Consider the following 26,847-nt stretch of genomic DNA (forward strand, 5'->3'; position numbering starts at 1 on the left):
GCTGATAAAACTTTCTAACACACAGCAAAGGAGAAATAGGCACACCACTATGAAACTTTAAAACACTGATGAAAATTTGCTGGCTTTTTCCAGTATTTTATGATTTTATAGTACTAGCCAATATAAAATATAAAGAGAAATAAAACTTTGAAAACTGAAAAGCAGACTGGAATTCATGGTATTATGCTTTTGCAGTGTAGTTGTTATAGCAGGTGATATCGCGTCTAAACTGCAGCTTTCATCTACAAATCTAAACACTCTGCAAAGTCAACCAGAAGGACAAGCGAACCTTTAATTCTAGTCAGTGTCTAAATCTTGCCTAGGATTTTTGAAACAAGTGAATATACATCATATACAGCATAAAAAAAGAGATCAATAAAGAAATTTGGAACCTACCAATACTGGTAGCGGGTGTCATGCACAAAACTGACCCTGCGTGTCATGCAATGATAGGTGAAAAAAGTGGATAAAGGGAAGAAACAGGTTAGCCGTTTAGAGTTAACATTCAAACTGAGATTCAAGCATAACCACAGAGAAGTAAGTTAGTTAAATGAAACTGTAAGGTCATTCATAGGTTTGCTTTAACACAAAAAGGTGATTGTGTTCTTACTAAAATCCTAAATATACTGTGTGATTTTTGGCATATTTCTGTGCATATTCAGGATACTTCATAAACTTTTTTACTTATTAATTTTATCATTTCACATAGTATTTTCGTAGCAACAAGTTTTTGTTTATAGAAACAGCTTTGATTAAAGGTCACGGTATTTGGGAATTTTAGAACTCATTGCATAATTCAGACAGCTCAATATTGCGCAGATCAACATTCACCAACTTTCTGACATGCATCAGAGAAAGAAGTTAAAATGAAATTAAGACAATATTATTCTGCAGGGGCTTTGCCAAATTTGCGTTTGATGTTAATGTACCCATTCTTAACACAACTGGAGGTGGAGCGGTGCTTCTGAAGAAAATAAACACTACTTTGACAATTCCCCAAGCTAAAAGCCTCAAAGTATGTAACATTGCAGCAGAAGGCTCCCAGTGCACCTCAGAGCGTGGAAGCACTGCTTGCCTGGAATGCTTAACCTTTCTAGAAAAGACCAAATGGAAAAAAACATCAGCATATTTTCAGTACAGTACATACAGCAAGCTGGTGAAGGCACGCAGGGAAGGAGACTGGTCCCAGATACATGCATATTTGACACAAAGCCGAATATGCTTCCTGTATTCCTGCTTAATTACTACCACAGCACCTTAGAGGACTCTGCAGTACTGGTGTAACTATGAATGACCTTACCCAAGAACAGTTCCCAGAGAACACACAAAGTTCCTCCTCTAGAGGCTATAGAAACACTAACAAACAGCAATGGAAAGAGAGAAAAGATCTCTTGTTTTTAAGATCGTTCACCAAACAATAAAGAGAAAGTGACAAAGCAATCAAACTGATGTAAAACAAACAAAGTGCAGAATTTTGGAGGTAAGCCATGCTAAGTCAAGCCCCACACTTTTTGTTAAAGGAGCCAGTGGTTAAGAAAGCAGAGGAGTTATATAAAACAATTAAGTTTTATATATATTCCAGCAGCAAAACTTGTTTTAAAATTTAATACACATACACACACACACACACACACACACACACGCACACAAGGAATATGTTTGAAAATTATACCAGTTTAGAAAATACCACATAATCATTTAAAACGCAACAGATAATGTCATGCATTGCTCCTTAGACCTGGGTGGCATGACAGTCCTTACACCCGCCAAATCCAACCTTCCCAGGAAACGTGGGAATATCAATACAGCATCTTTAATGGAAAACTCATGACACCCACTCATATAGAGGGGGTTTCCCTTTCCTAACCTTGTCCCATACCCCACTTCTCCCTCTAATATCCTTTCTAGGTGCTGTTGGTGTTTGAGAAGACCAGGAGGTTCATCACTGAAAGGTTTTCTACTCTGGGGCTTGGGCTCCATCTGCCACATTACACTTCTCTTTCTTTTTTTTTTTCATGCACTTGTTTTGGGGCTTGCCAACAACCTGGCCTGTAAGGTTTACTTACAAGATCCACCCTTCTTACCATCAGAAATTTGTCAGACAAAACTATAATTACAACCATTAGCTGGAAAGAGGGACACACAATAAAAGTACAAAAAGTGAGCTACTTAAGGAGGCATGAACACTCCAAAAGTCTGGAAAATATCCAAATGCTCTTTCACTGAGAAAGGTTTAAACTACTGTATTTTCCATAGTTAATTTGAAGTCCTTGGCAATTGCAAATAATAGCAATAAGCCCCAAAAGGGAGTGCTTAAGAAGGAAAAACACCTATTGTGCTGCAAATTCTCAGGGTTTCAATGTAAAATAAATTTGTGGAAATTTCTGCATGTTTGTAAGCACAGGGCAGTCTTCCATTCATGTCCAAATAGGTAGTCTCATGTGTTTTTTTTTTTTTCCCCCAAACACTCCCATAAATGTCAATGTGTTTTCTGCCACAGATATTCTAGTGCACCAATGTGCTAAAAATACAGCATGCTATAACTGACTATTACAAATATGGGGGCAGGCTCCAAGGTTGTTACTGAGGCCTTATAGAAAAATTCCATGAAGTCAAAGCCATCTGTGTTTGCTTTTTATCTTTAAAAACATATGGGAATGCTGATAGATTGGGAAATCATCATGTGTTGTGTTTCATTCCTTGTTTTACCGACATTCTTTCTATAAACTAAAATAACATTGCTGAAATGTCAAACGCATTTGTAAACACGTAGTTTTAAATTAGTCTGGAAGTTCACACTGGATAACATTCTGATACTAAAATACATTATTAGTCAATTATGAATGAAATCGCAGAATTCCTTAGGCAGGATATTTACCTTCGGGAAGTTTGGAGTGGGGGTGACTGACATAATTTAAATGGTTATGTTGTTACTGTTTACACAAGCACCTAGCACATTCCTTTTCTCACAATGTTAAAGAGAAGCCCTGCCACCAACCACGGTGCTCTGATTTTTACAGAGTTATGAGCACTGAAATGTAAATTGCATTCACTCATCTTCAGATCATGCTTATGAGGAAGTGTAATCCCCGCTATGAGCTGCAAATGCTAGGAAAAGTTCTGGTGGTGTTCCAAAATGAGAACCACAAAAATGCATCTGATGCCTCAAAGCCCTTTAGTGCAGCTACAGGAAGCAATGTGTTTTGCCAGTATTGACTGGAAGGTTATGGCTGGTGTTCCCCTTCTCAGGGTGCTCGTGTGCAGCTGGGACAATCCCCACGGCTGCACAACAGCAGCCAAGGGAGCAGAAGGATGCTGTGGTATCTCTGGAGAGTGATGCTTTTCTCAGCGTTTTTGTTAGCGGAACTTTGCCCTCTTGTCATCTAGGTGAGTGCTGGCAGATACAAGTCAAAATCCAGCCAATTTAAGGTAGGCAAAAAAGGGGCAAACTCTGGACAATGATGAGCAAGGCTGTGAATGTACAAAAATGCAGCTTAATGGCATGCTGAAGTTTCTCCTTGAATTGTCATCCTGTGCAAGAGGAATTAAAATAACATGTAATCATCTGTGCAGACTTCACCTCAAGTGGGGCAGGGAGCAGTTAAGTGCAACTGCCTGACTTGGAGCTACCTAAGGAACACAATATTGGTTCAATGTGGGTACAACATACCTGTTGGGATAAACGCTGCATGTTGCTGCAACTGAGCATTGGCAAGAGCCTGTTGATAGTGCAAGACACTGGGATTGAAAACGGCACTGGCACCATTGCTTTTTTCAAGTGCTTGTCTCTTTGGTAAAGGGTGAAGAACACCAGGAGGAAAGGCCTGTAAATAAGAAAGTTAGTTAAAATGACGCCATTTTTAAGACGTTGTCTGTAACATATATACAAATATGAAAACTTAGTATTTTTTAAAGCGGCTAAAGATGCCTTGCCATGCATATTAACTCAAAGCACAGCAATGTAAAATGAGTGAAATTTTGTTATTGATAGCAAAAGCATGGTACTATTAACCTAAAACTGTAGCAGCACAACTACTGAAAAGAAACGTTTGCTTTAAAGCAACGAAAATGGCATTGCCTTTAAGTAGGTTTTCAAATATTACAGGGAGAAAAAACCACTTGTGTTTCATTGCCAAGTATTTTCTTTTTTTTTTTTTAATTTAAATATCATTTCCTATTATTATACAGATTAATGGATTACGTTACACGTTTTTAATTACAAAAGCAGTTTTATCTCAATTCAACTTTTCATGAGAGATTTAAAAAAGATGAAACTGTGTTAGGAACCAAACTAAATAGTCTGCGGTTTATTACGTATGAGAATGAGATGGATAAATAGAGCTTCCGGTAAATTAACGAGTATGTGAAATCATTTCCGGTTGATGTTTGAAAAGTAAAGCGATACAAATTTCATTAGTTGCTTCTCTGAAGGAAAAAAAAAACCAAACCCAAAAACAAAAACAAAAAGCTACATGCAAAGCAAAAGGTGAAAGGTCAAAGTACCAGGTCTACAGTTGCTTCGAGAGGTCGCTTCATTGCTTTGGCAGTCGACTGAGTCTTTTAATAACAGGCAGCGAGCACATGATGGCAGTGGGCCAATGGGAGTCAAGCGAATTAACATACAGGTAAACAGCAAGCAGAGGTGCATCATGGGAACGGCATTGCATTTGTGGATAGGTGAGAAGGAAAAAAATATTCTGAATGCAATATACAACATACAAAACACTAGGCATGCACAACAACAAAAATGTCTTCTAAAGAAATGAATATTACATTTTGAATTAGTACCGAAGCAAAAATGCATCTACTATACCTTAGTTAAAAGCATATAAGAGAGTAAAATATAGATGTTTGAAATTCAGGAAAGTTGAGTAAAACAGCAGCTTGCAGACACTATTAAGCATCATATAAACACTTCACAGAGATGCAAAAAGTTTTAAGGATACGCCTATAAGAATTCCTGATAAGTTAGTTAAGTCACATTTCAAAGTGGCAAAATCAATTTGGGAGGCTACATTTTTAAATGTAAAGCACTAGTGAAAGTTGTAATGCATTATGAATGCTATTAACATCAGTGCTTACAAGGCAAAGGTATTTTAATTTAGAGAAGTGAATCATTGAATGGATTTGGGATTCAAAATGAGAGAGACTCTCCTTTGCCAACGTCTAGTTACACTAACTTATCATTAATTCCTTTTTTTTCCTCCTACAGCTGGGTCATTTTTGTAGATTTTTTTTTCCTTGTAACTTACCACATTACATTGAAAGGGAAAAAAGGCTTTCAGAACTGAAAACATACTTGAAAACACACTTTCTAAATTTTGCTATAATCTTCAGTACTAGCTTCAGGTCAGGAGCAGTGAGTAAAAATAATGCTCCAACACTAACCTCAGAGTTACGATATTAGTTCAGCATTATTAATTTTTTAAAAGAAAGTATCTAGGTATAGTACATAGGCATATACATTTATGTATATTTTCATAATAAGATCAAACTTATGGCTGATATGATGGCATTCTGTAAAAATCTTTTTCATATAAAATATTACTTTCAAATTTTATAACGTAAACAATTCTTAAAAACATTTAGAAAGGAAAGAAAAATTTATTTAGAAATCAAAATTTTTGCTTTTGTTTTTTAAACACAGGCTGGTATTTAGCCCTTTTTAGAATATACGGATTATGTCAATCTTGAAATCAGTATGTGGAAATAGGGAACAAAAGTGGGGGGAAAAAAAAGGACAAGGCACAAAAGGCCTGCATAGAGCTTGTGGTCACAAGGTTAGCTAGTGTCAGCAGGGTATTTTGCAGAATAGTCCTCATTTTGCTTATTCCTTGTTCCTGTCTCTGTTGCATGAGTCTTCTCAACACCATCTGCATCACTCCTTTGGTACTTTTCTGGATTACATACCCTGATCTGTAGGATCTGCTCATCTGTCTGTGTCCAAGACCCAGACATAACAAGAAACACATGGTGCAAAATGAGGATCTGGACAGACTTCTGTCTAAGCAGGGCACCGTGCAGCCACGGTGTGATACCTGCCACAGGTACCACTGAGAGGGCACCACTCTGCCTGTATGGGGCACAGCCTCAGATCCACTCTGCCTTCAGCACAGACCCAAGTCTACACAAAGGTGAAGCAGTACAACTGAATTCAGCATTACGCAATGATGAAGTCCACAAGTTCAAATCAACATCACTAAGAGTAAAGCATTTTAGTTAATTACATTTATTATCCAAATGAATATTTTATCTAATCTCACTTGTGAACTTATTATCTGTTTATTATTGCCTTTCTCCAATTCTTCTCCATGTTCTTCTTAGCCTCATCTCCCTACTTTGAAGCTTTTTGCTGGCTCTCCCCTCAACTTCCACAGCAAGTTCAGTCTCAGTTTTCTCAACCCAAAGGCTTTAACTAGATCTGTTTCTAAGCCTACTCGTCAACCTCGTTTCCACATAGTCTCCCACTCTTTTCAGGCTTTCAAACTGCTCATTTTCCTCTCCTACAGTCATATTTTATTTTATTTTATCCTGATAGTAAAATTTCCTTTGCCTCTTTCTGTTCCATCAGGTTATCTCCTTCTTAACATTTGATCTCCTACATAACTAACAACCAAAAAAATCAATAGCTACAGGCTAGAGAGAAAAAGGCTACGGAAAGGAAATAAAGATAATAATAAAAATTATCAAAGATCCAAGGCATAGTATTTGTCTGCCATATGTCACGTTGGCAAATTATAATGTCTCCTGGAATACAAGTAAGATCCACACAGCAGTGGCCTCCATGGATATGCAAGGAGCTCCTGACTAAATTCAAACACAAGAAAGCAAGCACACAAGAGGTAGGAGCAGGGACAGATGGCTCAGGAGGAACTGGGACACAGCCTGAACGTGCAGGGATATGTCAGGAGAGTCAAAGATCACCTGGAGTTGAATCTGGCAAGAGATGTGAAAGCCAACAAGAAGGGCTTCTCCAAGTGCATCAGCAACAAAAGGAAGACTAGAGAAAATGTGTTTCCACTGCTGAATGGGGCAGGCAACCTGGTGACACAGGACACCTGGTGAGAAGGCTGAGGTTCTGACAATCCTTTCCACCTCAATCTTTACTGGCAAGACTCGCCTTCAGGACAGTGGGAGACCAGTAGGAAAGTCTAAAGTGATGATTTATCCTTGGAGGAGGATGATCAGGGTAGAGCACATATAAACAAGCCGGATGTACACAAATCCATAGGAACTAACAGAATGCACTAAAAGATGGGTGCTGAGGGAGTTGGCCAATGTCACTGCAAAGTTACTCCTAATTATCTTTGAAAGATCCCACCGACTGGGGGAAGTTCCCAAAGAGTTCAAGAAAGTAAATGGTACTCCTATCTTCAAAAAGAGCAGGAAGGAAGGTGTGAGGACTCACAGGTTGGTCAACCTCACCTCAGTCTCTGGGAAAGCAATCAAGCAAATCCTCCTGAAAACCATCTGCAAACATATGAAAGCCAAGATGGTGATGGGAAGTAGTCAGTATATATTTGTGAAAGGGAAATTGTGCTTAAAAGCCTTCTGTGATGAGACTGGCTTGGTGGGTGAAGTGAGATCAATGGATGTTCTTTCTCTTGACTTCGAAAAGGTTTTCAATACCACTTCATCCTCATAGACAGCCATATTTAGTATGGGCTAAATGGGAAACAGGTGGACTCCCAGTGCTCTAAAACTCGGAGGAGTGGTTGATACAGAAGATAGATGTGCTGCCACACAGAGGGACCTAGAAAGTCTGGAGAAATGGGCACAGAGGAACTTCACTAAGTTCAACAAAGAAAAGTACCAAGTCTCATACCTGGGGAGGAACAGCCCCAAGCACCAATACACACTGTTGGCCACCAAGGTTTGGTAGAAAAGACCCTCAAGACCTTGGTGGACACCAAGACAGCAATGTGCCCTCACAGCAAAGGCAGCTGACAGCATGCTGGGCTGCATTAGGAAAAGCATCACCAACAGGTGCAGAGAGGTGATCCTTCCCCTCTACTCAGCACTAGTGAGGCCACATATGGAGTGCTATGTCCAAGTCTGGGCACCCCAGCACAAGAAAGGTATGGACACACTAGAAAACAGTCCCATAAAGGGCCCAAAAAATGATGAAGGGACCTGGAGCACCTCTTACCTGGGGAAAGGCTGACAGAACAAAGACTTTTTAGCCTGGAGAAGAGAAGATACGGGGGGAAACCTCATCAATGTATACAAATACCTGACAGCAGGGTAAAGATGGGGCAGGGAACAAATGTCAATACAAGAAATTCCATTTAAATGTAAGATTTTATATAAAGGAAGTATTTCTTTTTACTGGTAGTATGGAGTGGGTTGTCAAGAGAAGTTGTGGAGTCTCCATCCTTGGAGGTTTTATTAAGCCAAACAGACACGTACTGGGCAATCTACTCTAGCTCACCCTGCTTGAGCAGGGGAAATGAGCTAGGTGATCTCCAGAGGTCCCTTCCAATACCAACAATGAATTCACATTTTCATTTAGGCTGTACAGTCTTCAGTGATGTGTTATGCTCTCTGAAGCACCATATGAATATTTGGAGTTCCACAAGCGCAGTGACAGGTAACACTCTCTTCTAACGCATTTTCACTTCTAACCTATATGTGTACCTCTTTTACGGTGGCTTCCTCCTTTCTTTTTACATGATTAGGTGACCTAGTATATCGGAGTACAAATTTCTAACCCTCAGTGTACAGAAACACAGATAGTGCACGTTCTGAAAAGTGGCAGAATGCAGAACTCATTGACCTCCAACAGTCTTACCAGCTCTGCCTACAGTGCTCCAGGCCTATGCACAATTCCCACCTATATAAGTACCTTGGGCTCCCCTGGGAAGGAAAACCTCTTGGACACAATTTCAACCTGTGAGCAACCTGCAAGTGAACCCTATAGGCAAGTATATATATTTTTCCCTTTTGCTCTCTAGATCCAACTGAGTATTCTTAGTCATTCTTGGGTGGCCTTGCAGTCATGTAAGGCCATGTCTACCACTTTTTTGTTGTTACTGGCATTCTGGTGATTTTTCATTCACTCTATCTGATTATTTCAAGTCTATATTAACCAAAAAATAGTTGAATTGCAAAGAATCTTGTCTGCTAGCCTAAATGTGCCATTAGAATATTTTGTACAAATTTTTCTGCAAAAAGTTACTCTGTTCTGCTGCCTTCTCCAGTGACATTAGACTGCTAATATTTCAATTCTGTGTTTCCAGTGATGCTTCATCTTGCTTTGAGGCTAATGCAACTCCAGTTAAGGCTTATTTAAAATCACAGAATATATATACAACCATTACTGAAGTGCAAAAAAACCCACATAATCCACTCATCTCTCTCCTTTCTTCTTTAGTACAGTGCCTAGAAATATTACACTCTCTAAATGAACAATAAATATTGCACAACAGAAGCTAATCAGAATACAAACCCAACCTTCTTTGCTTTAATTTCCAGATGGTATTCAATTTCTGCAAGCACAGGAAACTTTAACTAAAAATCATCCAATTTGAAACAGAGACTGTTAAGAGTATTAGAGAAAAAATATTAAAACTTAAGAAATATTATTTTGTTTGGTGGTTTATGTTCTTGCATAACTTACCCTTTGTCCCTCAAAAAAGTCTGGTCTTTGCTATTGGCTAAATACAATAGCTTGGGGTAGTTATATACTGTACTGTATTGTGTTTCTGGTAGGCTTTTTACCCAGAGAATAACTGTATTGTCTATAACTATTGTATGCACTGCCCACAAGTCCACAAACCACATCTGCTTAATTATTCGTCCACTGCCAGCAACAAGGACAATGATTCTTCGATTTGCTGCCAGCAGTTTTGTCTCCCAATTCAGATCTTGCATGCTTGATTTATTTAACTTTATCAATACCACTCTAAATTTATCAACTTTCCTGGTAGCAACTATAAGAGGGATCCAATACTGGTAAATGGATGGGTTGACTTGTCTGAACAGTTTTAAGTAAGAGGTTAAAATATCGGAAAATAAAAGCCCTCAATCTCTTTTCTTCTGACTGTAGCTACAATGTTTTTTCTTAATGATTTCCCTTTTAGTTTACTACTTTTAAACCCCATGATTCAAGTAACAGGCCCATGACAGTGGGAGAGGCAAGAAGTCTCCAGCCATGAGATTCATCTAACCAAAGTTCAAAAAGATACAGGCAACACTTTTTCATCTTTTGGAATAGTTTTGTATCTACAGAGGGCAGTTCTTTCTCATCCTCAGACAGGCACTAATGGTAGAACAGAGCAGTGTGCTGGTTTTTCTCCACTCCCAAACAGTGAGACCAGGGTGGCCAGCTATTTAATTGTCTGACTGCTGAGGTGGAGTGTGTTGAATCTCAGTGGAGGTTTCTGTTCTACTACTGATCTTCAAGGTAAATGCTCTCTCTTTCCTTTTCTTCCTTTTCTTCCAAATTTCCACATGTATATCTGTCATCAAAGAGCTAAAACAGCACATGTGTCCCTGTTCTCCTGGGAACACTGAACCTTATCATTTTTGTTTCTGTTTGGAGATACTAGGGGCAAATTTTATATATAATCAAGGCAGAGAACAGAAGTGGTATAGAGTGTCATTTGCTTCACTGTCTTGAATAGAAATACAGCATTAAATTAAGGGCATAAAGAAAAAAGGTGCTTCCTCCCATCAGGCAACAGTAATAGTTTTAAAAACTCGTATCTTTTACTAAAATAAAAAAAAAAAAAGAAAAATTTTACAAAAAGAGGCAAAAGAGAAAAGAAAGTATAAGCAAATAGCATCAAATTCAAGCAAAATAGGCATCAAAAAAAGGCAGCCATATATGCCAGCACTTACCATCACAGTCGCAGCTGCCGCAGCTGCCTGGGCTGCCACTGCAGCCTGGTTGGCTTGGTGTTGCGCCGCTTTGATTTTGGCCTGCAAATGTGCAGGAGGGTGAAAATACTTGCATTTCTCCCTCATGCAACGACCTTTTATGTAATCCATACACACGGTTACGGTGTTGTCGTTTGTGTCAATCATTGTGCTGTCTGCTGGATGCGCAAAGCGGCAATCAGTCTCTCCACGTGCACAGTTCCCCCGCTGGAACTCCCTGCACACCTACGTGCAAAACAACACATGTTGCAGGGGTAGAGCTCCGTGCAAGATGAAAGGGCAAGCAGAGCCCCCCAAAAGACAGATTTGCCGCTTCCCCCAGTTAGCTCAAGTTTTACAGAAAATTCAATTTATTAAACCCTTCATTTTTTGGTGGGAGAGGGAAATGCATCTATTTTACCCTTACGTTCTTGGCTCCTCGGGTAGCTCTGCAGTACAGCGGCTAAATGAACTTGACATGCAACAGAAGAATTCACAAGTGCCTTTCCTTTTTCCGGTTTAGAAAACAGCTGGAAAGGATACTTACTGAAGTAACTACCCTTGCAAAAGTAGCTGGGAATGGCAAAATATTTTGTCCCTTTCTAACTACACTTTATATTCTTGCAGGCTGACTGGTAGGGAAGGAGTTCCTCTTGCTGAAACTCAGGGAAGATACATGTCAGATGCACTGTGTTTTTTATGGAGTCCGCAAACAGAACTGAGAGCCTTCTTAAAAATAATTTTCAAATATGAGGAGAATGAACTTCTTTTCCTAGGAAGAAATGTGCTGTAGAGACTAGTGCTTAGGCTGCTGGGAAAGGACATTCATTTCTGCAAGTCATTTGGCCTTCTTATGCACTTGGATCTCACAGATTCCACTGAGTCCAGCCATGCAGAGATCCATCAACACCCCGGACGCTCTGCACATAACTGGGGTCTTGTCCCTTCCACCTGCTGCAAGGTTGGTAACATTCAACATGTCTATTTGCAGCTGAAGCATGAAGGGCTATACCACTCCTCTAATATTGATCCATAAGGCTACAAAATTCCCTTACTAGCAGTGCAGAAAAACCAAGACAGAATTAATACTGAAATAAAAAATATGCTTGTTAGATATTTCATCAAGGCATGTATACCTGAGGTATTTTGGAGGCAATGAACTTTAAAAAAGACGAAAATTCATGTTGATGTCTATTAAATTTAAGCAAATGTACTACCTTAAAAATAACAGTGTTTAATTACCACTGGCTGCAAGTGCAGAAATCGTGCCTGGTTACAAATTTTTTTACCTGTAGCAACTAAATTTAAGCCTAGATTTAAACCAACAGCTTTTCCCTCCAGGATCTTTCACACAGCCTAACAGAGGATGTATTTCTAGTCACAGTGGTGTCTACAGTACCTCCAGTTTATCAGTCCTGAGGAGCTTCTGGGTAGCAGTTGAACTGGGGACTGAAACCGGTGGACTTCCAGGAACAATGACAGGCGGTGTGGGTAGGATCTCAGTTGGGACTAAGCCAACTCCTGGTGTTACTGGCGTTAGGTAAGGAGCAAAGCTAATAGCCGTGTTCGTTCCTATTGTGGGACCCACTGGAAATGTGGGCTGCAAAAGGAAAACACAGACCAATATGAAAAAAAAGGCCCTTAATCAATAGCTTACTAGTTGTCTTTTGCTTGTTCTTTCTGGCACTGATTCATTTTCTTAATGAAGAAATTTCAAACAGCTGGCAAAACACACAGCATACTCTCTTCTTTTAATCATGTAACACACTGGAGCAGCACACGAAGAACTGCCTTTTTAACACTATTATTGGAAAAGAGTCTCCTGATGCAAAGGAAGCCATACTTTTAACCTGAATCTCCGTGGAGGTCCAGCTTACATTGCAGGCTTATTTACACATCTAAATGTAGGAATAACATAGACTTTATTGCTTTTTCTCAATACCTGTTTTCCTTGGGAAAACAGGCTATTTTTCAAAGTACCAGATTTCATAGGCGAAGTGTTATTAACTATATTAAAGTCATATTTCTAATAAGAGTATACACAATGAGGTCTTTGGCATGTAACTTCCATCTGTTTGCATACTGTATTTTGCCACCTCCTGCAATATGTTACTGTGGCTCATACATTTAAAAAACTCACCTTTGCAAATGTTTGTGTGTTCAGCTGTCACCAGTGGCAGGCAGAATAAATACTATAATCTCAGCTGGACACAATATTTAGAAAGGGATTATTCAGGCTTTGCTAGAGTTCATCATATGAAAAACTTTGATTGGAGGAAATTATATGGGTCTAAAAATCTTGTTTCATGCCTTCCTACAGTGAGTCAGTGAAGTCATGACTAGAAGAAAGAACACTTGTGTGATGCTAAAACGCAGCCCTGATGAGGCAGAATAGTGGGTTTGTTACCACCAGCTCCACAGGGGGTGGAGGCAGAACATCACCATGATTAGATCACACTCAGACCTGCAAAGTGCTTTAGTTCTGCAGAGCTAATGTTTACCCCAGAGAATGAAGGTATAATTATAAATGAGAAAAAACCATGCAGAAAAATAGGACACATCTCAGATTAGCTTTGTCAGAAATTAAGTTTCCAAATAAACCAGCAGCTAGAAACATAACAGCAGAATACTAAGACTTCAAAACAGTTTTTAACAAGGGAGGAATGCCTTCTCATTTAGGTGGCCTGCACGATATACAATATGTAAAAATATGCAAGAGATAGCAAAGGAGCTGGAAGGGTGGGGGTTTTTTCTGTTTTGTTTTGGGTTTCAGTTTGTTTGGGGTTTTTTTTTTCCTTTGGAACCAATTACTAAATTGTAAGTGAAGGTAACTTAGTACAAAGATGTTTTGAACATGCAGATTAGCCAGGATAAACAACTGTATGGAAATGGCATCTACCAGCCCTAGAAAGTTAAAAATGTATGACGCTCTGGTTTTATCAATGATCAAAACTGCTTGATATCAAGCAACCCAGTTTATATGTCAAATGTGAGCTAAATTCTTAAGAGCGTAATAATGAACATTTATATGAAATAATGGCTCAACTATGTTGAGGACAATATGTGTTATGTGAAATACAAATAACAGCTTTGTATCAGATATAATTTTAAGAATAAACCCACATGTCAAATGACTTCTATAGAATTTTCTTTCACTTTTTATCCATTTGGTCAAGGCTGAGTCATCTTAATCTGGCAATTTATGCAAGACAGAGAAATAAAACCTGGCATTTTTACCACAGCAGTCAGTACAGAAGACATTACGTCAATGAAATTGTAAAGTTCAAATGACGAAACGGGTAAGAAGAAAAAAGTATAATTTTCCACTTCAATTTTTCTCATAATACTAAGCAGTGGAATCTATTGCTTCACCAAAACTTTTTCGGATGAAAACTCAAGCAGTAAAAACCCACAAAATATCAAAACACATTAGGCAAATATAACCAAGATACAATTTGATGAACATGTGAAATTCAAGGAGTCCTGACACCCAATTCCCAATCGCACCTGACAGCAGATGTTTCAAGTACAAAAACACATTTGAAAAAGGCATCTGGGGTGAGCTTCCTGTGACCAAATACAGACATCTGTTTCTGAAATGCTTACACTTGACTTCTGCAGTAGCCCATGGAAAGACAAAGGCACTTAGAAAACCAAATGCAGATGTCTGAAAAAAGCCAAGCGAATGGTAATTAGGAGTGCCTATGTCTTTTGATAAAGTATAAATGGACCTTGCAAGTCCAATACAGAAGTTGATGCCAACACTCCAGATGCCTCAAGTTGGAAAAGAAATCCCACTCCAGTGGGATGCCTTACACCAGGCATTTAGATTGAAAAAACATCATCCGCAGCCATGTGTGCAAAGTTTAATTCAGATTATGTGCCAAACCATGCTTTAGAAGTCTGCTACAGTGAGAAGCCCAACTGCAAGGGCAGCCCAGAGCAACTGATGCTGCTCATGTATGCAAGACTCTAGTTCCATGCCACCTTCTGGATTAGAAGTGTCCCAAGCACCACAAGCATCATCTTGAGACAAAATCACTGAGTTTGTGATGTGCACACACCACCAATTCTCTATTTATCCTGGGACACTTCAGACTCCAACAGAGTAAGAAAATGCTATCCAGAATGACATTAACTTTGGTTCCTGGTATTGACACTAAATAATATTTAAAGCCATTCAAACCCATAGACTCCTGAGAAACCTGGCATTTCTACTCAAATGACTTACTAGCAAATTATTGTTGTTATTCAAATTTTCACCTCCAGAAAGATTATAGGGAAAAGCCTTGCAAACCTGTCACGAACTGAATGAAGGCGGAAAAGAGGAAAATATTGCAAATTGTTTTGGGATAAAAGAAATATAAATCAAATCTACAGCAACACTCCATTTTATCTTCAAATGCAAATATAAATGAACATATCTCTAGCATCTCGGCAATTCTTTAAGTCAACAGACAGGGACTATTTTTATTGCTACTAGTTTAGAGAACTTTCGCAGGTCAATATAGTCTTCACCTTTACTTACCATTAACACCATCAAAGAAATACACTTACCACTGGCTGTAGCGGTGTCCCTGGAAACATGAACTGCATTTGCTGGGCAAGCATTGCTGCTGCAGTTTTTTGCTGGATTAGGTTGTTCCTGCCATTGATTTCCAGTTGAGTTTTTAAATGTGTTGGTGGATGAAGGTACTTGCAGTTCTCCCTTGTACAACGACCCTGGAAAAAGAAGTCACATTAATCGGCCTGCTGCTTTTGATGATAGTTTAATGCCTGCGAGCAAAATATGATACTATAAACTAAGCAAGAACTAATGAAACACAGGGTGTGTCCCGTGAACTGTCCTGTAGCAGACTGGGAGGAGCGGATGGCCTTGAGCTCTGCCTCAGCCCACCACCTCTGATCGATCATTTAGGCTATTAGCCACAGGAAAAAAACCCAAACAAAACAGGAAGGCTTTGAATCAGCATTTTCATTGTTAAGTACAGATCACTGCCATACAATTAATACTCTGAGAATTATCCAGACTACCTGAACTGCCTTTCATAGCATCTTTGTTAGAGTACCTGGTGTTTTTGTGACATAAAAGTTTTTTTATAAATTACATTACATTATGAATAACAAATTGAAACCTTCTTTAAGAGTAATGCAGCTTTTAAGTACATCATATTAAAATAATTGTGTGTGTTCATGGCAGTAAGGATCTAAAGTGGCCACTCTGCTTGTCTTCTCTCATACGTTCACCCTTATTCCAGTTCACTGCCTTCTAGCCTCCTGTTTTTATTACATCAGCACAACTTTGAACTATTTCCATTCAAGTATAAAAGAGGTAAAGCTGGTACTTCTATAGACTAAATTTAGAAGCAGTGCATGGAGCTAAATCTGAAGGTACACAGTAAAAGGAAAGCTCCCAATCAACATGAAAGCAGGAATTTTTAGACAGTAATGAGGTAATAAGAGACAACAAAAATATAGGTGGGCTGCCATCTCTGAGGTGGCTTGTGTTGGAGGAGATGGACAGTTCTACAAGCTGCGTATGCTTGACCACAAATGCAGGTAGAGTGGCATAAGACGCACTGATACATTTTTCCCTCAGAAAAGTAAATTGTAGGGTGCATCAGGAGGTTTTGCAGCTGCAGGGCAGGACCTGCTGAGATCAGAAGCTCCTTGATGACAAGGCTCACAAACAATCAGAGAATTTTAAGAGCTGTAACCAGAGGACCTAGAGCGTTAGTCAAACTGCATTTGATACGCTCAACTTGTATAAGGTAAGTTTCCAAATTGAGATGTTTTTAAGAAATGCTTTTTAGACTTTCAATTCATTGGTATTAGGGCTTTACTATCCATAGCAAAGCAGGAATATCCTCCTATAGCCAAAAAAGCATCAAGATCCCTATACAAGAATATCACACAGTACAGACATACACTGGCTCTGTGTATGCATGCCCACACACATACAGCTACAGACCTTTCAGTAGGCTTTGAATGTCCCCAAACAAGTGTCACACTTTTTACTTAGACACCAAAACACTGCTGATTCTGCCTCTAATCTGCTATAAGGATGTAATAACTAGCTGTACAGGAATGAGTTAAACATGATCAGGAAGGTTCTCCTGCATTGAGGCTAACAGGAATGCAAACAGCTATTTCCACGCTATTTAACTATTGAGAACTGCCCTTTCCTGAACTGCCCTGGCCACTGCTTGGGAGTATACCAAACAGCAGAGGCCAGAAAACAACGAGAAAGCTAAAAATTTAAGAAAAAACAATGGTCTCAATGCTCAGGAACAATGGTATCAGTGCTGTTTTAACCTGCTAGTATAGATGCAGCCACTTTCAGGACATCACGCCTTTCCTTCTGTTGAGTAAATCACTAATGCTACCTGGTTTAATGAAGTCCACAAAAGGAATGTTATTTTTTCAGCTGGCATGAGCAGAACCAGAAATAGTCATGATTTGACGGACACAAAAGAAGGCTGGCTCTTTCATTTGGCAGGGACAAGGCCTTTGTCTTCATAATGTTAAACTGGGGAAGGCTCAGCCAAGGCAATGACCATATGCTTTTGTGTTGGCTGATGAGGCTAACTGATTTAGATATTTTTAACTGAGATCTATTCTACCTTAATCTATTTTGCATATGAATGGTTCATACAGCAAATCTAAAAATTAAAACAGCAAAATCACATCAAACCACCGTACCTGATGGAAATATCTACCTGTCAAAACTAAAATGCTCCTTAAATGAGGATTGAGAACAACTCTCCACCACAGTGGCTTCTGAAGTACCTCAAACCTGAAGAGTGCCTCTGAAAGGACACAACTACTGTATACCACCATTTCAAGATCTGCAAAGCAACTCACAGTGCACAAAAGATTGGTTATTTCTGAAAACTTTCTAAATAATCCAACCATACAAAAATGTAGTGTCCTCTCCAACCTAATTCAAGTCTGTGCCTCGTTTACTAGCTTTTTGAGCTCCCAGTTAGCAATGAACGTATGTACCATAAAAGAGCTGTGTGGTCCTGCTATGCTGCTATAGAAAGCCCTCTAAACAGATCAAGCCTTGTTGAAATTAAATGACCCAAAATAAACTGCAGTGGAATGAGCACTGAAAATAGTGAGGAGATTAATCCAGCCCTCACTATCAAAATTAAATAAATTCTGAGATCAGCTTTTACTTTTTGGACCTACAATGGTAGCAGGAAAACACCTATAAGCGTTTTCATTCCTTTTTTCCCAAATGCTTCATGTCCCAACTCCTAATCACTGCACAAGCAAAAATTCAAACTTGTAGTATCATTTCAATCAAATGGGATCCTGATTTTTTTTGTTTATTAAAAAGTCAAATATGAAGTCCAATGGACATGTCAGCACATATCAACCAAACAGCAGAACTGTACACAACACACAGGTATATTCAACACATTGGTTGGGTCAACATCAATAAGAGTCCACTTCGGATTATTGCAAAAAACTACTATGCTAGCAGGCCACATGATCACAGATACAGAGACAAAGCTGAGTACTTTAACTTTAGGGTGCATCAGTATCAAGTCTCTGGAGAGAGGTTCATCCCAGCTCTTAAAACTACTGCAGTTTAAGAGCTGCTCTGCAGACATTGAGTCCCTCTGGCGCACGATGGCACAAACTCAGCAGGACAGGGCAGGTGGCAGGGAAAAATAATTGCTTCTTACAACTTTTCACCTGCTCCCAGATCAAGTTAGAGTCCTGAAACTAAGGGTTTGAAACTGGGTCCCTAGAAACTCCTGTCATCCATGAAGTGAAGGTTATCAACAAGCACATCATAAGTGGTTGTGCACTTCCCATGGGAGTTCATGCGAAAAATTCACTTTCAGTGAGCTGCCTTCTTACCTGCAATGGATAGTAACAATGAACAGACATCAGATTAAATTCTGAGCAGTCTGTTACTCCCCTCATCCTGGAAGGATGGAACCTAACTCTGACCTTTCATTTCTCTGCCTTTGTTCTCTACAGCTAGCCTAATGCACAGCACCACATTTCATTTGGGTAATGGAAAGTTTTAGCAAAAAAATTACTTTTCTACTGCTAATTATCCAGACTGGGAACATGCCATGGCTCGTGTTGGGCTGTGCCACAGGCTTCATTCCAGTGAAGCAGTGGGAAAGGGAAAGGGTGCATCAAGGATCTGGGGACCCAAAGGACTTCAGTGCCCATTACTCGGGCATGGCAAGGAGAAGCTCTGCTTCTGGCAGGGCAATGGTCTTGGGAGCTCCTACCTGACTGGTTTAATTTCAAAAACACATCCCTTCACAAGCCATGTCACACCACTAACTTTTTTTTTTTTAAATCAATAAGTTTTTCTATTAAGAACAATAGGTAGTTTGTCTAAGATCAATCGCACAAGATAGCCCATAGACTAGAGTATATTAAAAAGCCAGGTATGCACTTTGAATTTTAAGATAAGCAAAATGAGGTAAGTTCAGAAGTAACACCCCATAACTTTGCAAATTAACATACTACGAACCCATTTCCTGTCTACAAGTTTTACAGCCACGTCTCTGTCTTGAATATTTTATAAATACACAGCTTTCTTCAGTATTTTACTATTGCTCTAATAGTAACAACAATAATAATAATTCATCCAGGCTTGGGAATTCCTTATGCCTAATAATGAGGTAGCTTTTACTTACCAAAATTACCTTTATCTTTCATAAAAATGTTTGAATAGAAAAAAAAAGGCAAAACAATGTTTCTTTTATTTCTTAAGCCAAGAATCAATTAAAGCATTCATAATGATTTCACTCAGGTACTGATTTCAGGCAATATATTGATGCTATTAGCGGGCAATAATACAGCATGCCTCCCCTACCTCACAGCATGACCTAACATCTGACACAGGACACCCCATCACCTTTAAAAGACAGGTTATCTGATGAGAAGCAGAAACAGGAAGGCCTGCTGCCTTGCAGACATTTGTCTCTTGTTCTGAACCTCGCTCCCCAGGGTGCTTCCAGCTCCCTCTACCCACCTCTGTTCTCCAAAAACTCCCAGCTTCCTACCGTACCCCACCTCCATCCTTCCTTCTCCCCCAGAACACCCTCCCACCCTTCCTAACTATAGACCAGGAAACAACTCATACGATAAATATAACTCGCTTGAGACTTGCATGTCCTGAAGAGCCAGCCAAGATGTGAATGTGGCTGGCAGACCACACTTGGGTGTGGCTTAGTGCCCACTCCAGCCTTTTCCTTAATAGGGTAGTACTTTGGATCTCTCTCTTGTACCCAGACACTGATTTCTGCATAACCAGTAAGAACTTTAAGATATGTCTTTGAGATGTCTGCTTACAGCAACTTTGCTTGAAATTGGTTAGGATGTTCAAAAGTTATTAGGGTGAGAGGATGATGCTGGCAAAAATATGGATAGTGCAACTATGCAAAACCTGTTTCCCTAAGAAAACAAGCTAAAATTAACAAATGTAGATGAAATTGTATGATCTCTCAGGCTTAAATATGCAGTCTAATGGGGGGGGGGGGGGGGGGAAGTATATGACTTCCAAGACATGAATGGTTTTAGAAGGCATCTGAGTAACCGGTTATACAAAGGAAAAAGGGTTTTCTGGTTTCCAGCTAGACACTCTAAGATCCAAAAATTTGCTGGAATTAGAAAAGACACACACATACACACACACAAATTTTTAAAAAGTAAAAATCACCTGATGCCACAACTACCTCTCCTACTGGAAAAAAATATTGCAATTTTCTGCATTATGCCACGTCAGTGAACTTGCACATGCCTGTAAAGATCAGAACACATTTTAATAAACTTGCAACTGTGGGCATGCTGCTTAGCTAGACATCACCTGCTTGGTGTTGATATTAGATACCTGAACATATTACATACTGTTCAAACCTCGGCAGAGCAAGAGCCAGCAAAGGCTGCTGTCCGGGGTGATGGCGGTATATGGCAAGAATAGCCACAGAGACAGCAATGTCAGCAGCTGTGGAGGTACCTAAGCTGTAAATACTTCTCTGGAAGAGTTTCTGACAAGAGCAAAAACTGTTTCTTTTCCTTTGGGATTCATCCGGAGCAGTCCCTCAGCAAACGCTGGTGGGCAACATGTGTGTAGCCTCACCCAATCGATTTAACAATTTCACCATTGCATAAATCAGGAACTTCTCAATTCCAATAATCCTGTGCTCCCTGAGGCTCAAAACAGACCCAGTCAATGGGATGGCAGGTATTTTGAGATACTTAAGCTTCTGTTCCTGTGCATTGACAGCCACACTAACCCTACCACCCCAAAACATCCCGTTCAAAAGTTATTTTTCAAATGCAGAAATACCAAAAAGGGGAAAAAAAAACCACTAAGGAAAACACTGACTGTGTATTTATATGCAGAGAGGGATGATTCCTCTTGTTCTACAGGACATGCATGTATACATTACCCTACATATTTTAGTACATGAGAGCTCAATCATTAACAGCACTTTCATGATTCACGGAAAACCCTAAGACTTCAGTTTGGACTGAGTTAAAAAGTATTTTCCATCTAACATCACAGTCCATGAATTCAGTTTTCCTATGCAGGTCAATCTGCTTCCTAACTTCTCTCAGAAAGCAAAAAACCAGGCATCACAGCTCCATTAAAGTATTCCCTTTGTACTTTCTGTGAATATGCACCATCTCACACAATCTGTAGGACTACACATGCTTCTAGAGTTATGCATACGTGCAAAGACTTAGGGGATTTAGTTAAGCCTTAAGAATGACTAGTCATAGATTTAAAAAAATGTAACTTAGCATTTTATTTCTTCCTTAAGGCATAACAAAAACTTTCAAATTTTTTTTAAATTGTGCATAATTTCACATCTAGAGTATGTTGACTTGCAAATAGGCATGCTTATGAAAACATAATTCCTCTAGACTAAGCAGAATTGTATCTAATTTTATAGAAAGAAACACAGATCAGAGTAAGACCTCTTATCCTGAAAATGAGACATGTTTGAACTATTTGTGAAATGTAAAAATAATTTCAAAAGGACCAAACTTTACTAGTAATAGAAACATCGAGCTTTTGATGGAGAGTTCGAATACCTCAGACTTCACTATTTGCCATACATCTTATAAACACAAAGACCTGAAGGAAAAAATGTACTTCATAAAAACACAAGCATCTCTTATATTACATTTGAAATAGTTCAGCTCTTGGATCTGTTTTCCTGGAAAAAGAAAAGACACAAACAAAAGTCACCAACAAAAACAACTTAAAAACTTTGCTGAGAACTTAGTTCTGCATTTCCAAGGCCACCTTGCAAGTCCACCCACTGAAGTTAGTGAGCTTGCATACATATTTATAGGCACCTACACACTTCCGTTTCAAGAAAAGTAGAAGGCAAATTCACTTGCTAAAGCAGAAATGAAAAAGAAGGCAAAAAACTCTCAGGTGACTTCAGTCCGATTCTGTTTCCAATAAGCTAAGAAAACCTATTAGCTACTCTTTTAATGACTTCAATTTTTTTTGCAAGAAACTAAAAGCTGGTAAAATAAAAATGAATCATTTTATTCATAAAGTTAGAGAACAAGAACTGCCTGTAACTGACAGAAAAAAATAGAAAAATATTGAACAAAAATGGAAGTCTTACAAAAAGATGGAATGTCTAAATGATATAAGAGTCTTACCACTAAAGACTTAATAGAAGATATTTATTTAAATGGAAAAAGACAAAATGTTCTACTGAAGAGCACATTTGCAATGCACAAAGAGCTGAGTCTCTCAAGATGCTCTTTCAAACAAATGTTGAGCATAGCTATAGAGAATGGTTTAATAATTTGCCTTGGAATATCAAGGGGAGTGTACTCAATATTAAATTGCTCAGAAGAGAAAGAACTCAAGCAGATATTGCAGATGCCAAAAAAAAAGACATTTATGAAATTGTAAGTCATTTGACGAACATCCTTGAGATTACCCTAACAAATAAGAAAATTCGGACAGAGAAACAACAGTTTAAACTAATATCAATTTATTTTATTTCTGTGTTTACTGCCTTGAAAATAATTTGAGAATAATAGGGCAATAAAGATTATTTCTTCCTCAATTATGTAGCTCCTTTTATTTTTCTTTTCCCATTTCCCCCACATACTGGCACTCAAAATCAACCAGTTATTTTTATCTTAGCTTCAAGTTTGTCTACCAGCATTGATCAGTAGTACATCACAAGCAACTATGGACAACCCTTGAAATAAATCTTTACTCTAATGCACACAGATAATTTTCATGGAACAAGAGGCAGCCGACACGTAGTATAGGGGAAAACCCCTATGGAATGAACGTAAATAAAGCAGAGGGAAACATGACTTTGTGTAGATAAAATTCCTGAAATGTCTGATTTCTATTACATGGCTGGTGAGACTCGTCGCAGGGTGTAGGGCTCCAGAAACACACAGCTCCTCCTGTGGGAGGACTAGATGCAGCCAACCATGGGACTCAAGATGGGTTTCAATAGCAGAACAGTGATCTAAGCCCTCCAACTCTGCCCAGTCAGAGAAGTCAACACATTCACGGATTCCCGCATTATAGAAAAAATGTCTAAAACCTTTACAGAGTCTCACAATACAGCATTATACACAGTTAACTGATGGCTGGGCAGCTTTAATGCATCTGCTCATCTCAAGGATTGAGTGTTTTTGTGGAAGACAGATGACAGCTGTGTAAAATTGCAGGTGGGACCACACTGTAAGTCAAGGTGACACAGATTTCTGCTGGTAAACAATGTACTCCACCATTAAATTTAACTGAACTATAAAAGAAGATAAGACCTTGGGAAGAGGCAATTTTCTTCAAATTTTCTCAATATCTCCAGAGCAGACAAAAATAACCATTCCAGAAGTAATGCCAGTAAAGTTGTTTGACTGCAGGTCAGCTGACAAGAGAAAAGGCAACAGCAGTGTAGCATAATGGCAAAAGACTGAACAAGAAAATGGGCATGGTGCGGCATCACTTCCTGACCTATCTCTTTCCTCATCTCCTTTACAATTCCCATAAAAAGCCATCAAGTATTCTGACTTTAATGCAAGCTTGCCCATATGAATAGGACTGAGATTAAACTCCCTTGGTTTGGAAACATCACTTTGCAGTGAAAAAGTAAGCAAAGATAACTTTAGAACTGACAGTCAAGCCCTGAGACACCTTATTTCTCTCTTAGTGGCCTGTAAAGGAAAATCACTGTGGTTCAGCACATAGAATATATGCTCTAATGTCCATACCACATGTTCTCTACCATGACCAGGTTAGAAAAGAAAGAGTGAATAATGAGAAGTCTTTGCTGCAGGAATGTCCATGAGCCCAAAGGGTGAACAGCCCAGCAAGGACCAGGCAACAGGCTGGTATGCTGGCAACGGTCCCCTCAATGACACACCAGAATGCTTCAGGAAAAGACATAACATCAGCTGTATGTCATCAAAAAAAGCAGGAGATATGCCTTAGCAGTGAGGAGCCTGGTTGACTGGATCAGAAAGAAAGCGAGAGGAGAGTGCTGTAAAACTGGCTACATAAGCTTCCTACTGAAATTCACCTGGCCAAGGGAGCCTTGAGAAGATGTTTCATTTGAGAGTTGCGGTGAATTAAAGGAGATTTGGAAAAGACCCATTATTTGGAAGAGTCCCACCATATGGAAAAGGTCATCAGCATGATGTAGCAAGTCCATTATGTACCATGGGACCCCACTGGTGTACTACGGATAAGGGCAGACCGAACACACCTTGAACAAGTCACCTTGGACACCAGTGTGTCACAGCCCCCAGGTCTTGAGCTGGATGTCCAGCAACTATGAACTGCAATGGGGGTGACCTGATGTGCCACTCAGAGTGCCTTTGCCGCTTCTCATGGGGATGCTTTCACCCTGGCCAGGCCACTCTGCACCCGTCTGTGTTCTGGGGCTCCCAGTCCAGCTGGGGCTTCCTGGGCCTCTTCCCTGTTGCAGATTTCACACTTTCTTGGTCAATCATCTTGCCAACAAAAGGAAAAAGGAAGGGCCAAGTTAAACACATAAATCATCGAGGACACCTTACATAACTGCAGAGGTGAAAAGTACACAATCTTGTCCCTCTGCAGAGGAGGAGTGTTTATCCACTCTCAGCAGCAGCGCTGGAACCGCAGCTGCGTTATTAATAAATCATCGGCTTTGCTCCCGGGACTAGCCAGCAAGGGCTGGAGTTTGACACCAGCTCTCAGCTGACTGGAAAGTTGCTGAAAACAAACAGAAACTTCTCGGTGTTTTAGAAACGCCATGTATTTGGAATTGCACTAAAAAGCAGGAATTACAGAAAAAACTCCTAAAAATTAATAGATATGCATTTTCAAGGAAGAATCACACAAAGAATCCCCCTTACTTTATATAACTCCTGAGAAGCAGCAAACAAATTACTGAGATGAAAAGACGCCGTATCACTATGGGGCTGCTTACAGAGAACAACCAACTGTGCCTGACCTGAAAAGCAAAGGGTAAACAGGCCACCTTTCCCCACCTTTTCTGTATCCAGAGCATGCTCCTCCTCTTCTGGGAATTGGTTTCTTAACATCAGTGAAAAATTTTAGTTTTTATCTTTTCTTGCAGAGTAACACACCTTGAATTTTCCTCTTCAGGGAACAGGGAAACCAGCACTATCAGTAAGAGGGGCAGTGAGACCCCTGCCCTAAAGCAGCAGGACATAAGAGTTACCAGTGACAAAAGAGTTACCAGTCACAAAATCAACAAACTAAGTCAGGTTAAAAAAAAAGGGAGGGAGAAGAGTGGAAAAGGTCCAGAAATTCAAGGAAGAGGAATGACTGAAGCCCTGGCATCCCAGTAAGCCAAAAAAACCCTTTTCTTTTTGCTGAAGGGTTATCTATCCCCTTCCACCTGGTATTAGGAAGCTTCCAGAAGATCTAGCAAAAATACAAGAAATATAATGCAGTTACATTTATCTCAAATGGTAGCTTACGGAATTAGGCAACTAAATCAGTTTATGAGAAAAGATAAGACACATTAGGACGTCTTATTACCTTCCCTAAATGATATATTCATTCCAAAACTAGAATATGGGATTGTGGTCTTGAGAGTGCTTATACTTTCTCAATACTGTGTTGAAGGAGCAGAAAATTATTAGCTTCCTTAAGACAGATTCTGTGCTGACTAAATAAAATTCTGGGTTAATTTTAAATTAAAATATTTCCTCTAGGTTTTCCAAGCCATATATCCACTTTTGGGGGAACTCACACACTAGACTCCCTACCATTTATTATACTGCAATGACATTGTCAGTGTATTCCAGTCCACGGTACCTGTCTTCATCACTGTCATGAGTAGATGCAGTGATACCAACCTCAATGATATGACCACTATCTACTATTTTTCTACTAATCTATTATTTTACACAGCCTTCTTTCCCAGACAGCAAATAGGCAGTCACATGCTATTTCTTTTAACCCTGACAGTCAGTTGGTAATAATACTCTAACACATGTTCATCTATCTCCTGGCCTGAATGCAAGCTACTCGCTCCCTTCTGGGCCTATGCATAGGGCTGGTTCTACAGGATCACATTACGAATGGCTCCGTTAAAATTATTAGTGGATTTATTAATGGATTTATTCTTGTGATACTAGACAGCATTATTCCCACTCTGCACAGAATAAAAGGAGAGCAAGTGTGGTTAAAGGAACCAGTTTTGTGACTTGTTCTTCCTTCCCCCTAAAGTTTCTACAGGAGACCGGCAGGCTCCCCTGCAACAGTGACAAACAGATAGCTTTGAGTGTCCGTCTCTTGGAAGTTTTTACAGGTTTGGCACCACACTCATCTGTTTCTCAGGAGAAACTAACTCAGGTCTGACATACTGTTCTCCAAACAGGAACCAAAGTACCACATAATTTATGACTTTCCTTTGTGGGTAAAGTGTTTTCACTGCCTGCACCTTATCTGAGCAGCAGTTACAAGACAGAGATTCCCATCAAACATCTTTTTGT

General features: G+C 39.4%; 1 protein-coding gene across 9 annotated transcripts in view; it reads right to left on the reverse strand.

The window, feature by feature from the left end:
• Positions 1 to 26,847, reverse strand: part of MBNL2 (muscleblind like splicing regulator 2) — a 109,024-nt gene that overhangs the window by 19,043 nt on the left and 63,134 nt on the right. For 3 of the 9 annotated variants that reach the window (XM_027645119.1, XM_027645128.1, XM_027645182.1), the window contains 6 exons: positions 15,418 to 15,582; positions 12,260 to 12,460; positions 10,843 to 11,106; positions 4,504 to 4,557; positions 3,671 to 3,824; positions 397 to 432 (listed from right to left, as the gene is read on the reverse strand). In XM_027645119.1, the coding sequence (XP_027500920.1) occupies positions 397 to 432; positions 3,671 to 3,824; positions 4,504 to 4,557; positions 10,843 to 11,106; positions 12,260 to 12,460; positions 15,418 to 15,582 (874 nt within the window). The remainder of the gene's footprint in view (positions 1 to 396; positions 433 to 3,670; positions 3,825 to 4,503; positions 4,558 to 10,842; positions 11,107 to 12,259; positions 12,461 to 15,417; positions 15,583 to 26,847) is intronic. The other 6 variants (XM_027645148.1, XM_027645156.1, XM_027645134.1 and 3 more) reach the window with 3 other exon arrangements.

Source organism: Corapipo altera, unplaced genomic scaffold (assembly GCF_003945725.1).
Source record: "Corapipo altera isolate COAL_440 unplaced genomic scaffold, ASM394572v1 0, whole genome shotgun sequence".
Lineage (NCBI taxonomy): Eukaryota > Metazoa > Chordata > Aves > Passeriformes > Pipridae > Corapipo > Corapipo altera.